Here is a 15,402-nt window from a genome sequence, read left to right on the forward strand (position 1 = left end):
TAGTGATGAATAGTGGTAGTATAACAAAACCCGGTTTACAAATCTGTGAGGAGCAGTAATTGGGTGTCAAGCAGAAGGTTCATATTTGTGAAAGTAAGTTTCCTTTTATCTCTACATCCCCATTAAAGCGGACCCAAACCAAACATTTTTTTTAATTCAAAATATTTAGTTACACCACTCTGACACATATAAAGATAATTAAACACTCCTTCAAGCCTATGAGCATTTCACTGCATACCTTTCACCCTTCTCTTTCCATTACTAGGGTTATACAGGTGGCAGCCATTAGCAATTTCTCCTTTGCTGGATACCTCCTACTCCACCAGTTTGCCGGATTCTGTCCCGGCAATATGAAACGAAGGGAGGGGTTCCTCCAGTAAATGTAAAATATTTTATATTTGTCATCATGCAACTGAAAAAAGGCTGATATTTATTATTATTATTTAGAAAATAGATTTTATTTCTGAAATCTTGTATTTTTAATTTGGATCCACTTTAAGTATTTACTTATTAATGCAAGTGTTCACTTCATCCTAATAAGTTTGAGGCAACGGCTACAGTGATCTCCATCAAAGAGTAGGCAATTTATTTTTTTTATAACCAAGACTTCTAATAATTTTAATAATTATATGCAAGTATTCTTAACCAATGGTTAACAATTTTTGATAAAAAAAAAACCTCTGCCATTTGTTAATATCAATAACCTAATACATCAACATAACACAACAAAAAATCTCTGTTATTGTGACTTTGCTCATATGTATATCTAAAGAGTTTTGAGAATGTAATTTATTGCAGTGCAGATGTGCCTTAGAACCATAATAACAATAACAATTATTATTATTATTATTATATGCAGTGATCTGATAGGAATGAGAAGATGAGCAGAGATCATAAACTTGATGGGCTCGATTCACAAAGCGGTGATAACCCAGTGATCACGCCTAAAAGACTTAAGGCGTGATAACCATTGCACCACGCTGGTGAAAAGCCCCTTATCATGCCTAAACTCAGTTTAGGCATGATAAGTTTAGGCGTGATAAGTTTAGATAAGTTTAAAACACGCGCAAAGTTCTGAACGCAAAGCAGCGCCATTAAACTCTTTGTGACGTTTTGCGCGCACCAGACTTTGCTAGCGCAAAATGTTTGATCAGCTGTGCACTGCGGTGCTAACCCAGTTGGTGCTATAGTTATCACACCTAAACTTATCACGCCTAAACTTATTACGCCTAAACTGAGTTTAGGCGTGATAAGGGGCTTTTCACCAGCGTGCTAACTGTTAGCACCGCTTTGTGAATCAAGCCCGATATGTGTAAAAAGTAAGTGCCCATTTTTTCACAGCATCCTTATTTCACACTGATGATGGCTTGGACCTAGTATGATTGAGGCAGGCAATGGCTATTTTGCAAGGAAAACTTCTAAAAAGATTATATATTGACATTTAAAGATGTTAAGCAATATTTCAATATTTCTTCATAAAAAATAATAATATTAATGTTATCATTATCATTTCTTAAAGTTAATGTGTTAGAAAAAGAATATTCAATAAAAAAATATCACACAAATAAAATAAAAAAATGACAGTTCTGTCTCTTAAAAGTCAAGAAAAGAGGTAGTCTGTACTGCTCTTTGCAGGTTTACTTGGGCTTTAACAACTTTAATAAAATATATCTATACCACCTCCCAGATCTGCAAATGAATACATGTACATTTTTATCTGAAAGGTTTTCATGTTTCCTCAATAATTTTGGATGCAAACATTTATATAATTCAGGCATTACTTCTAGCTGTGGTAGTGGGGTAGTAAGGTCCAACATTCACCAGATTATTATTTTTTTTTGTTTCACAATTGGATTTCTCGGGTTTTACTTTGCTCCAGTTGAGCTCATCCTCCCTCTCTTTCTGTTCTCTTATTAGAAAGTAATAAATATACTCTTTTACAAGTGAAGTGAGAGGTTTTCTAGTACTTTATTTTTTACTACTGAAGGGTTACACATTTTGCAGACTGCCTAAAACTAACTTAGCATTTGCATTGAATAGAACATTGTAGCATTTTATCAACCATACCTACCATATCCCAAAATGCGTATTGAGTACTGTTCACATGACATTACAAAACAAGAGGGTTTTTTTTCATTAGTTTTTTATTTATTTTTATAGAAATAAAACAAAAATAAAACAGTAGAAGATGTAGATCTCCATAACAATCCAAGAATCCTTGTGCATCATGTACAAAAGCAATCCAGAGAAAGGTGGCGATGTAAAAATTTCAGCCACTGCTTTCACTTTATAAATTAATAAAAACATTAAAGAAGATTCAAAAGTGCTGGGCCTACTCTTAAAGTAAATCTGAAGCAGAAGTAGATATTCACCTATGTCAGTGATCTGCAAACTTAGCTCTCCAGCTGTTAAGGAGCTACAAGTCCCACAATGCATTGTGGGAGTCTGACAACCACTGTCATGATTCATAATGGCAAATGCATTGTGGAACTTGTAGTTCCTTAACAGCTGGAGAGCCAAGTTTGCAGATCACTGACCTATGTGGATGGAACTCTCAAGATCCCAGAGAGCAGGGGTTCTCAAACTGGGTGCCGCGGCATGCATCCCCATCCTTTATGCAATACCATCAGGTAATGCAATCGCACATTGATATACAATGTGGCTGCATTACCTGCTAGTCAACCTTTAGTCCCCGCAACCATGAAGTTGAACATGAGAGGAATCGCAGTGCCTAATAAGCATCACTAGCTACTTGGTGTGAATCGTCGCCTGCTAAGGGTCATAACGGCATTTTTGTAGTTGTTTTTGCTGAGGGGTGCCTTGAAAAAATGTCAAAGGCATCAAAGGGTGCCCTCACCCCAAAAAGTTTGGTAACGACTGCCATAGAGCCACCTTGGTTCATGCTCTATGCCATTGTACCAGCACTGGGCCCTGGTGAAGTTCTTTAACCAACTTGACAGAGGCGTAGCTAGGGTTTTCAGCCCCCGGGGACAAAGACTATTAATGCGCCCCCTAAGGTGAAGGGTCGTGACCAAATGTGGGCGTGGTTATGGGTGCTCCACATTTGGTCACGCCCCTTCAAATGTACATGGAGGTTAGCAGGCTCACGCTCACCCACCCTCCCTCAGTGTGTACCTTCCAGCATGTTCCAAGACAAATTCAGCAATCATGAGCCCCCCCATCAAGACAAATTCCACAATCATGAGCAAACATGAGGCCCCCAACATGACCAACTCAGCAATCATGAGGCCCCCAACAAGACAAATTTAGCAATCCTGAGGCCCCCAACAAGACAAATTCAGCAATCATGAGGCCCCTAACAAGACAAATTCAGCAATCATGAGGCCCCTAACAAGACAAATTCAGCGATCTTGAGGCCCCCAACAAATCATGAGGCCCCCAACAAGACAAATTCAGTAACCATGAGGCCCCCAACAAGACAAATTCAGCAATCATGAGGCACATAAATAGACAGCATTTCACATAAATAGGCAGAATGCCTCCTTAATATGGTAGACACCTCTCACCTGGCAGCAGTTCCCCAAAATACACTCAATCTGACAGCAGTGCTTCCCCAAAAATAGGTAGCCCCAGGTCTATAGGTGTCCCCAGAATAGGTGGCCAGCAGTATAGATGTCCCCAGAACAGGTAGCCAGGGGTAGAGATGTCCACAGAACAGGTAGCCAGGGATATATGTGCCCTGTATATGTAGGCAGAGGTATGTGTCCCCAGTATATGTAGCCAGAGGTATATGTGCCCAGTATATATAGTCAGGGGTATATGTGCCCAGTATATATAGCCAGGGGTATATGTGCCCAGTATATGTAGCCAGGGGTATATGTGCCCAGTATATGTAGTCAGGGTTATATGTGCCCAGTATATGTAGCCAGGGGTATAATATGTGCCTAGTACATGTAGCCAGGGGTATATGTGCCCAGTATATGTAGCCAGGGGTATATGTGCCCAGTATATGTAGCCAGGGGTATATGTACCCAGTATATGTAGCCAGGGGTATATGTGCCCAGTATATGTAGGCAGGGGTATATGTGCCCAGAGTAGGTAGCCAGGGGTATATGCCCAGTATATGTAGTTAGGGGTATATGTGCCCAATATATGTAGGCAGGGGTATATGTGCCCAGAGTAGGTAGCCAGGGGTATATGCCCAGTATATGTAGCTAGGGGTATATGTGCCCAGTATATGTAGGCAGGGGTATATGTGCCCAGAGTAGGTAGCCAGAGGTATATGTGCCCAGAGTAGGTAGCCAGGGGTATATGCCCAGTATATGTAGTTAGGAGTATATGTGCCCAGTATATGTAGGCAGGGGTATATGTGCCCAGAGTAGGTAGCCAGGGGTATATGTGCCCAGAGTAGGTAGCCAGGGGTATATGCCCAGTATATGTAGTTAGGGGTATATGTGCCCAATATATGTAGGCAGGGGTATATGTGCCCAGAGTAGGTAGCCAGGGGTATATGTGCCCAGAGTAGGTAGCCAGGGGTATATGTGCCCAGAGTAGGTAGCTAGGGGTATATGCCCAGTATATGTAGTTAGGGGTATATGTGCCCAATATATGTAGGCAGGGGTATATGTGCCCAGAGTAGGTAGCCAGGGGTATATGTGCCCAGTATATGTAGTTAGGAGTATATGTGCCCAGTATATGTAGGCTGGGGTATTTATGCCCAGAGTAGGTAGCCAGGGGTATATGTGCCCAAAGTAGGTAGCCAGGGGTATATGCCCAGTATATGTAGTTAGGGGTATATGTGCCCAATATATGTAGGCAGGGGTATATGTGCCCAGAGTAGGTAGCCAGGTCAGGTGTCCCCCTCCCCAGCAGGAGGGGAGCAGCGCAGAGAAGAGGAAGAGCTGCTCTCCCTCCCTCGCTCTCCCCTCCAATGTCCGGGTGGCTGGCAGCGGCGGGCGGAACTTACCTCCGTCTCGTCGCAGCGCCGGATGGATCTGCCACTACTCTGGTCTGGTCCAGACCAGAGCAGCGGCTGCGCACCCGAACTTCCGGCCGGCGCTGGAGCGAGATGGAGGTGAGTTCCGCCCGCTGCTGCCAGCCACCCGGACATTGGAGGGGAGAGCGAGGGAGGGAGAGCACCTAAGGTGAGGAAAGGAGGGGGGAGATGGCCCCCCTTCCCCACCGTCCGCACAGCTCTCCCTCTACTCTGCGCTGCTCCCCTCACCCCCAGCAAAAAAAAGCAAAAAAAAAAAAACCCCGAAGCTCAGCTGGGCGCCCTTGGGGACCAGGCGCCCCGGGGCACTTGTCCTACCCCGACCCCCCCTAGCTCCGCGCCTGCAACTTGATCAAACACATCTTCAGCCTTCCTTGGCAGTCTTCATAAGTACTTGCATTCCAAAAACGAGTGGGTTCTTCCTGAGCACGTGTACAGGAGAGTGCATTCGCAGTATGGAGGCAACTGTCTTTGCAAGTACTTGGGGACATGACTACTTCCAAAGACTGCTGAGAAGTCCTGGTGGCACATAACTTCAGCAGGGAACAGCAGAGGAACCAGAGAATTAGCAAGGACTCCTTGGAGAAGTTCCGTAGGCAATTATGTACCTGTTTTTTTAAGGGCTTATATATTTTCTTTTTTAAAGGATACCCGAAGTGACATCTGGCATGGTGAGATAGACATGGGTATGTACATTGCCTAGCTCACAAATAAATAGGCTGTGTTCCCTTTTTTTCTTTCTCTACCTGAAATAGTTAAATATCACGTATGTAAGTGGTTGACTCAGTCCTGGAAGTGACTACAGGGTGACCCTCACAAATTCCAACTATAAAACACTTTCCTAGCAGAAAATGGCTTCTGACAGCAGGAAAGAGATAAAAAGGGTCAATAGTTCATAGATTTTAGCTCTGGTACACTTTAATGAATGTGTCATTGAGCAAAAACAATAAAACAGTTAAAAATTAAAAAGTAGATTTAAACATAAAATAAAACTGTGGAATATATTAAAAAGTAATTTTTAGGAGAAAGAAGATAGATACAGTGTTGATCGGATACAATCCATGATCACGGCATGATCCGAATCTGTGATCGAGAATTGATCATGGAATTCAATCATGGATGTGGCTGTTATTTCACGTATTCAGCCCGTGATCACTACCATGATGAAAAAATATCCGTAGTCATAAGCTGAAAAGCCGCCAACTTTAGCGGTTATTAGCAAAGCCCTCTTACATGCTAGAAACACCAAATTTTCAGGATATGTTAAGTAAAACAGTGGGAACAAGGGGGAAAAAATCAAAAAGACGTTATAGTTTTTGAGATAATGGATTTTAAATGTTCAAAGGAAAATAGTATACATTTAAATGTGGTAAATGACAGTTAATGTATACTTGTAAGGTCTGTTACCCAGAGACGTCAGCACGCCGCTGCCCAGTCTTCCGGGTCCCAACAGGCGGCTGACATCATTGGATTCACATATTACATTGCGCAAGCGGAGGATGCGTTTTCAATACGCGCTCCGCAGATGTAAACAGTGATGCACGTGTACCACCGTGTCAGCTAATTGCTGACACGCTGGAAGCTCATTTGTTGTATTCAATTCTGTTCTGTGCTGATTGGTTACTTTTGTATATTTAAGCATTGAGAGTGCCCCCTGTCATCGCCCGTGATAGCATTCTGCCTTTGGCTTGTTGCTGGGTATGCACTCTCGTATTTGGATACTTTGTTGATGACTTCTGCTTGTTCCTGACCACGTTTCTGTTTGATTACCTGCTGCTAACCTCTGCTTATTCCTGACCATGTTACTGCCTGATTACCTGGTGCCAACCTCTGCTGATCCTGTCCACGCTTCTGCCTAATTACCCGGTGTGACTCCTGCTTGTTCCTGACAACGCTATTGGCCTGATTACATGTTGCTGATCTCGGCTTGTTACTGGAGATTGCAAGAATGCCGCCTGCCCTGAACTTGGCTTCCACGACTATGATTAATCTAAACCTCTGGTCCTGTCCTGCTTCAATCATCTGGACTGCCTGCACTACTAGGCCTCAGGTGACTATACCTCACCTTATATTGTATTGTACTCATTGGTTATCTATCTCAGGTGCTATTGGTGTATTGCAATATGTCAGTGTGTATTCCACATCTACCTGCAGGGTGTGTCGCAGGTAATGTTGCTCGGATACCCCTCAATCACGGATCCGCATGTGGCCGTTATTATTGGAGCCGCATCCGTATCAACCCGTGATCGCGTCCCGTATTTTTTTCCGCAACCGGCTCCACCCGTCTTTCCCCGTGTGCGATAATACAAAAATCCGCAATGCCGTGTCGTGACTTGTCGTGACCCATATATTTTCCATTTGTATCGCCATGCCGCCATGCGTAGAAAGGTACGTGTTAACAGCTGAGAGTGTGCATGCGCATGCGTACATAAAATTCGCTTGTACAACTTTGTACGTGTTCAAATGCGTGCTGGGCAGTGGGCACACTGACTAACTGACAGTCAGTATTCACTGGCTAGCTAATACAGTAGTACAGTAGTATATATACAGCAGCACCTGCCTGCACAGTAGCACAACAGCAGACACTAGCAGCACAGTACACTCTGAACTACACTCACTAACTGACAGTGTAATCACTAGCTAACTAAATACAAGTAATATCAGCAATATGAGATCACTGTAATGAGCAAAAACGCTGGGTTTTTACACCACAATGCCCTTGCTTGTGACAGAAATGGCCTGCCTGGAGATACTCTTTCAGACCACAGTCTCTTGCAAGGACGGAGTTTCTGTAATGGCTGGTTATATACAGGAGGGGAGGGCATAGCCTCCCCTCCTGTGATTGGTTGCTCTAGCCTGCGTCAGGGGCCTCTGATTGGCCCAGTGACATCTTTTGGGAAAAACCTGCATCACGGCCGTGATTACGAATCGAGACCCGTATTTTTGTACGCATGTCGTGATCCGGATTTGACGTGATGTCGTGATCCATGCGGATCACGGCATGCGGATCACGGCCTACGTGATGCGGAAAAATGGCCGTGAATCACGCGTTCCCGTGATCACGACCATTCGTGAGAGCACCACTGGTCGCAGGTGTTAGGACTGGGTTATAGGTCAGTCATATGGGCATACGGCCTGACCTTATAGTGGTTGACCAGACAAGCCTGACAATACTTTTTTTCCTTTGACATTTCCTTTGAACCTTTAAAAACCATTATCTCAAAAAATATAAGGTCTTTATGATAACATTTTCCATTGTTCCCACTGTTCTACTTAACATATCCTGCATATCCGGCAAATTTGGTGTTTATAGCATGTAAGTAGTCTTTGCTATTAACTGCTTAAGTCGGTGTGTTTTGGCGGTATTTAATCTCCAATACTTTTTCAGCAGAAACTTTAAATTCGATTTTCTCAAAAACTATAAGGTCTTTTTTAAAAATCTTTTTTTAAGTTGTAGCCACTAATCACCTTTATAAGCCATGCAATTTTGTTGATTGTAGCATGTATGGGAGTTTTGCTATTAACGTTAAAGTAAAATCCAGATCACGACGAACCCGTGATAACGGATTTTATAGGTAATCACGGATAAAATCCGAGTCGAATTCGTCAGTCAGTTTCAAATCCAGATCCCAATCATGACTTATCCAGATTTTGGGACTGCCGTGGCCGGATTTACTCGAATCCATGATCGGGGGAATCCAAGCAACACTAGATACATTGCAATACAATCGTTTATTTCATTCGTTTATTTTCACCTCGGGTGTCCTTTAATGTACTTGTGGCTAGGCCACTATATTACCTTACTAACTGAGACTTTTTTAAATATACTATGAATGTTGAGTTGGACATATATATTGTTGTGGATTGTTTTTTGGATGGGCTTTCCCACCTGCACTCTATATTGTTATCATGAATAGGTGAATAATTTTTGTCTTTGTGTTATCATTTTTGTATTATATACTACACTGGCCCTGAGCCCCTTGCTGTGTTTTTATCCTATCATTTTTTTAAAGGGGACCCGTCCCAAATAAATTTTGTTTGTGTTTCATGGGCATTTTTTGTCATTTACATTTATTATTAGCTATATGGATGGCTTTTTTTCAGCGTTGGTTTGACAGTCCGATGATGTGTTTGGTGATGATACAATTAATTGCACTTCCCGAAGAGTGGTGTGTAGACTTTTGTTACTGTCATATAAATGTATCCTTGCTATGGGTCCTGCACCAGCAATCTATTGCCATTGGTGTGCAATTTCACGATCTTCCTTTTTCTTGCATGCGGAGAACCGCATTTAAATGTCAACGAACCCATTGATTAGTGTTTTCTTTGCTCCCTCTCAGTGTAATTGGGAGAACGTTTTCAGACACAGTACTGATGTGATATCTGGGCTCATATGCAATTATTTTTTTCTCCTGATGTTTCTCCTGGGTGATATTTTCACAACTTGTCAATTAAATGCTTTTTAAATCAACAGCAAGCAAGAAAACACTCAAAATAATTTCAATAGTACTTTTTCACCAAAGTTTTCGTGCCTTTTCAATTGCAAAGTGCAAAAAAATTATTTTAAAATCAAGATGAAAACTTATCTCCTAGGAGAAAACTCAGGAGGAAAAGTAAATTTCATATGGGCCCTTGTATAATTTGAGCATAAATATTACCTCCGCTGCCGGACGCACCACCTCCTAGACCTGAAAGGTAAAGTATGAAAAGAATGAAATATGCATCATAGATGTATCAATACAGTGGTAGACACAGCCAACAGTGGGCCCCTGTGCAGAATAAATTAAGGGGCCCCATGTGAGTGGCCATAATCATATCAGATTCAGTGATGAGCAAAAATGCTAATATTTTTTTCGAATTCATTTTCTCTAAAATTATGTTAAATTTTATTTTTGATCAAAAAGTTTTGAGAAAAAGTTTTCGTATTTGTTTTTTTGTGATTTTTCCCAGGAAAACCTCTATTTTCACTTTTTCCTATTAAAATACTTCCAGTAAAAGTATTGTTTTTACGCGTTTTCATGATTAACGTCTTGAGGACCGCAGTCTTAAACCGCCCTAGTGACCAGGCCATTTTTTAAATAGGCCACTGCAGTTTAACAGCTTAAGCCCTCAGTCGTTTTCACTTTATGCATCCGAGCAATGTTCACCTCCCATTCATTAGCCTATAACTTTATCACTACTTATCACAATGAACTGATCTATATCTTGTTTTTCTGCCACCAATTAGGCTTTCTTTGGGGGGTACATTTTGCTAAGAGCTACCTTACTGTAAATGCATTTTAACAGTAAGAATAAGAAAACAAATGAAAAAATTTATTATTTCTCAGTTTTCGGCCATTATAGTTTAAAAATAATACATGCCTCCATAATTAAAACCCACGTATTGTATTTGCCCATTTGTCACGGTTATTTCACCGTTTAAATTATGTCCCTATCACAATGTATGGCGACAATATTTTATTTGGAAATAAAAGAGCATTTTTTCCATTTTGCATCCATCACTATTTACAAGCTTATAAAAAGAAAACATATAGAAATATTTCATCTTTACATAGATATTTAAAAAGTTTAGACCCTTAGGTAAATATTTATGTGTTTTTTTTTATAGTAATGTATTTGTTTTTTTTATTAAACATTTTATGTGGGTATTTTTGGGAGGGTGGGATATAAATAGTGTTTTATTTGGGGAAATATTTGTGTATTGTAAAGTTTTTTTACTTTTAGATGTAGTTTTACTTTTTCTACTAAATCTTGAGTTTGTTTACATGACGTCACTCTAAGCGTACAATGTACCCTTAGAGAGACATAAAGTCAGAAAAAGCGTAGCTTCCGAGAGAAGCTGACTTTTTTTTGGGGGGGGAGAGGAATCAGTGATCGGGCACCATAGCCCGATACATTGATTCCTGGGCTACCGAATCCACGGCCCGGAGTGCGCGTGCACGCGCGCGATCAGCTGCAGGAACGCACATGTCCTCCTTGACGTTTTTATACGTCAAGGAGGACAAAGTGGTTAAAGGCCTCACTACAGGGCCGCACAACTCAGCACACAAGTGATTCCCGACCCCCCCCCCCTTTTCTGCCCACCAACAGAGCTCTCTGTTGGTGGGCTGTGATCGCTCCCGGGATGTTTATTTACTTTTTTATAAATATGTTTTGTTTTTTTTAAATAAATATTACTTTTTTTTTATTTTTCCTACCTGCCCCTCCCTTCCTCTCCCCACCATCCAATCAACGTGATTGGCTGTCATAGGCTTCAGCCTATGACAGCGGATCACTTTTCCGCCACTCAGGGGGACAGCCGTGTGACACGGCTGTCCCCAGTACAGCACTAGCTTAGATCGCAGCACTGTACAGTGTTATTAGATGGCAGTTTTGACATCTAACAGTCTCCTAGCAGTGATCACCACTGGGAGGCTGATGATGGAGCGGAGTTCTGTCATTGAAGCGGTAATGCACACGCGTCATCCCCTGCAATCACGGCCCCTAGCACTTCACGCCAATTGGCGTGGAGAGGTCCTTTGGTTGCCATGCTGCTAACGTCAATTGGCGTTGAGCAATCGTTAGGGGTTAAATATCTTTTTCCGTGTTTTCATGGTAGATATTATTGATTTTTTAATTTTCACAATAAACACGAAAACGCGAAAATGTAAAAACGTTTGCGTGAAAATTTTCTCAAATTAAAAAGAGCATTTTCATGCGAAAATCGCAAACAAAACTGATCAGATTACGGTTGGATCCAAACAATGTTGTGAAGCACATGAAGCTAGGTTACATTCTGTAGGTACTGTGTTGATGTAGCACACATTGTATACTTGTGTACAAGCAAATATCACTGTTCCTCCTGGATTTCAGAGAGGAATACACAAAGAACTGTGGTGCAGCTGCATGGGCCCTACAGGGCATGGGTCCCCTGTGTGCTGCACGACCTGCACAGGCCTATGTCTGCCTCAGTATAAATGGTAATAAACTAGGAGACTTACAAAGCCACAATGGCTGTCTGCGGCAATGCAAGAGAGATCACAAACTTTTTGTATTTCCAAAAACTAAGTGCTTCGCATGATCACAATTTACTTTACTAATTATTGTTAAACCATATCTTACACTACACATAGTAAAAATAGAAGCCAGGATGGTAAAAAATAAAAATAGAAGCCAGGATAGTATATATACAAAAAAGTTATATTAGCAACAATTTTTTTTTGCTACTCTAAGGCCTCTTTCACAGTGGGACGTTGCGTTTGATGCGACGTTAAGGTCGCATAACGTGCCACTAATGCAACGCATTGAAAGACTATAACTTGGACGTTATAGAACATTCTTTAGCACTGCGTTTGGTGCGCCGTTTTTGTCGCACAGTGATGGAACGAAAACAGCGCATGCGTTAAATAAAAAAAAAAAACATTACTGAGCATGTGCAACACACACAACGCAGCAGATTTATTGCTAAACGCACAGCAGGCAGCACTATCTAAATATTGCTACACGTTACACACAACGCAACGTGTGCACTGTGAATGTCGCACAGACTTAGTATTGCTGTGTGTTAGTCCACGTTAAAACATTTTCTAACGTGCGACTTTAACGTTGCACTGTGAAAGAGGCCTAAGTCTGCTTACATGTATCTCTGTAGCGTTTTGTTTTTTTCTTTATTAAAATTTTGTATAAAATAAGTATATTGAAATGACATTCACCTCCTAAAGCTCCACCTCCCAGATTGCCGGAAACTCCACCTCCTAAACCTGCAAATAAAAAAAAAAATTCAAACCAGTATACTAGGGAATGATGAATAGTGGTAATGTAATAGAAGCCCAATTTACAAATCTGAAACTGAGCCTTCAGTCTGGCTTGCTCAGGAATCATTATAGCTGAGTCATTATAGCAGAGCAAGAAGGGGGCAGGCTTGGGCTTGAAAAGACATCAGAAAAGGCAGACTGAGCTATAATGATTCCTGAGCAAAGCCAGACTGAATGCTCAGTTGGGGATTTTATCAGGGCTGATAACAAGCAGACTGAACAGTGCAGAATGAAACGGAGAGAAGGGTAGGTGTTTTCTCTAATGTTCCCACTGATATATATGGTAAAATATATGAGGGTGCTTCGTCTCTGGTTCACTTTAAGGATTTATAATCAATGTGTAACCATTTTCTGTTATAAAATAATTTTTAAAATCAATAATTTCTAAGGCTTTTGTTATAGTGCATGTGTATAACTACTAAATTAACATAAATCAATATGAATTTGAACAATGTATTGGCACTTTAAAAAAACAAAATAATAATAATACCAATAGTAATATGGTAATAACAAAAATAAAATCAAGAAAAAAAAATTCTGGTAACCTGACTTTGCACACATGTGTCTCTAAGGCCCGGTTCACATTAGCGGTGCTGGCCGGACGAAACGGACGCACGGCATAGCAATGTAAGTCTATGCTAGGGTTCACATGTGTCCGTTTCGTCCGGACCGGAGCCGGACCGGATCCGGACTCCGGTGTCCGTTCCAACATGCGCTATTTTTTGGTCCGGCTCCTCCGGCAGCCGTATCCGGGGCGGAGCCGGACTGCACCATCCGGCCAATGGAAACCAATGAGAACCGGAGAGCGCACAACACACTGGCAAAAAATCCGGATGTTCTACCCCACTTCCTATGAGGATTGTTGCGGCGATATTGTATCGGGGACACATGGGCAACCATTTTGGAGTGGAGCAGCACGAGCTGGAGATGTTGGCAGCATGTTGGAGGTGGAGGTGAGTGCTAAACAGCGGAGGGCCTGATTCCACAGGTCCCCCTTCTGCTGACCTCCCAGACCCCAACATTTTTTTTTGTTTTTATACAGGTTGTTATCTCTTTAAGAATCCGGATCCGGACCGCAACCGTGTTCATACCGCACGGAAACCGTATGCAACCGGACCGGATCCGGACAGGAACCGTACGGTTCAGGTCCGATCCGGCTCCGGTGCGGTCCGGACATCCGGTGCGGTTTTTGCAAAACCGCAAGTGTGAACCGGGCCTAAAGAGTTTTGGGAATGTCCAAAAATTAAATACAGATGTTCTCTGGTATAAAATGAACATAAAAATTACCTGCACCTCCAGAAAGTCCACCATCTACAGATAAAAAAAATACAAAAACAATATATTAGGGAGGAATTTAATAATGCTAATGAAATATCACATTTACAATGCGAGGAGGAGCTGTTATCTCATAGGAATGGGAAAATATCACAAACTCAATATTTGTAAAATGTGTGTGCCCTTACTTCACAGAGTCTGTATTTCACAAGGAAGATGGCTTGGGACAAATATGATTGAGGCAGGCAATGACTGCAATAATTGCCATCAAACAAACAGCAGCCATTTTTTTGTAAGGAAGACTACTAAAAATGTAATAATAACACATTAAGATATTTAACCAGTGTCAAATATGGTGGTGGCAGCATCATGCTCGGGGGGTGCATCTCTTCAGCAGGGACAGGGAAGCTGGTCAGAGTTGATGGGAAGATGGATGGAGCCAAATACAGGGCAAACTTGGAAGAAAACCTCTTGGAGACTGCAAAAGACTTGAGACTGGGGCAGAGGTTCACCTTCCAGCAGGACAATGACCCTAAACATAAAGCCAGGGCAACAATGGAATGGTTTAAAACAAAACATATCTATGTGTTAGAATGGCCCAGTCAAAGTCCAGATCTAAATCCAATCGAGAATCTGTGGCAAGATCCGAAAACTGCTGTTCACAATTGCTGTCCATCTAATCTGACTGAGCTGGAGCTGTTTTGCAAAGAAGAATGGGCAAGGATTTCAGTCTTTAGATGTGCAAAGCTGGTAGAGACATACCCTAAAAGACTGGCAGCTGTAATTGCAGCAAAAGGTGGTTCTACAAAGTAATGACTTAGAGGGCCGAATAATTACGTACACCCCACTTTGCAGTTATTTATTTGTAAAAAATGTTTGGAATCATGTATGATTTTCGATCCACTTCTCACCAGTACACCACTTTGTGTTGGTCTTTCACGTGGAATTCGAATAAAATTGATGCATGTTTGTGGCAGTAATGTGACAAAATGTGGAAAACTTCAAGCGGGCCGAATGCTTTTGCAACCCACTGTATGATATACTGTATATGTGCGTGCGTGTGTTGTCTACATGTTTATTGAAATAAAAATGGTTTTATACGTTGAAAAATTACATGTGACTATATGCTTATTTGATATACTTGGCCCCAGTAAACCCACACAGACTTCTTCAATTTCTAACTTCGATCTCCATAACAAACCAAGATTCCCTGTGCATCATTGTGTTTGTATTCTGTGCGTTGTACAATGGCCTGGAGATGTCATGGGAAAGAGCAGACTTGCCCTAATGAGACTTTATTCAATGAACCCTATATCTGGCTATAATCCAAATTATTTAAGCAGCCCAGATAGTCTGAGGATAAATATAAAGGCGGGAGAG

At 41.7% G+C, this 15,402-nt stretch overlaps 1 protein-coding gene across 50 annotated transcripts in view; it reads right to left on the reverse strand.

Moving 5' to 3' along the window:
- LOC137521919 (fibroin heavy chain-like) overlaps positions 1–15,402 on the reverse strand; it is a 387,111-nt gene that overhangs the window by 16,875 nt on the left and 354,834 nt on the right. For 49 of the 50 annotated variants that reach the window (XM_068241809.1, XM_068241813.1, XM_068241800.1 and 46 more), the window contains 3 exons: positions 14,035–14,058; positions 12,646–12,693; positions 9,613–9,642 (listed from right to left, as the gene is read on the reverse strand). In XM_068241809.1, coding sequence (XP_068097910.1) covers positions 9,613–9,642; positions 12,646–12,693; positions 14,035–14,058 — 102 coding nt within the window. The remainder of the gene's footprint in view (positions 1–9,612; positions 9,643–12,645; positions 12,694–14,034; positions 14,059–15,402) is intronic. The other variant, XM_068241804.1, reaches the window with a different exon arrangement.

This window comes from Hyperolius riggenbachi, chromosome 6 (assembly GCF_040937935.1).
Source record: "Hyperolius riggenbachi isolate aHypRig1 chromosome 6, aHypRig1.pri, whole genome shotgun sequence".
NCBI lineage: Eukaryota > Metazoa > Chordata > Amphibia > Anura > Hyperoliidae > Hyperolius > Hyperolius riggenbachi.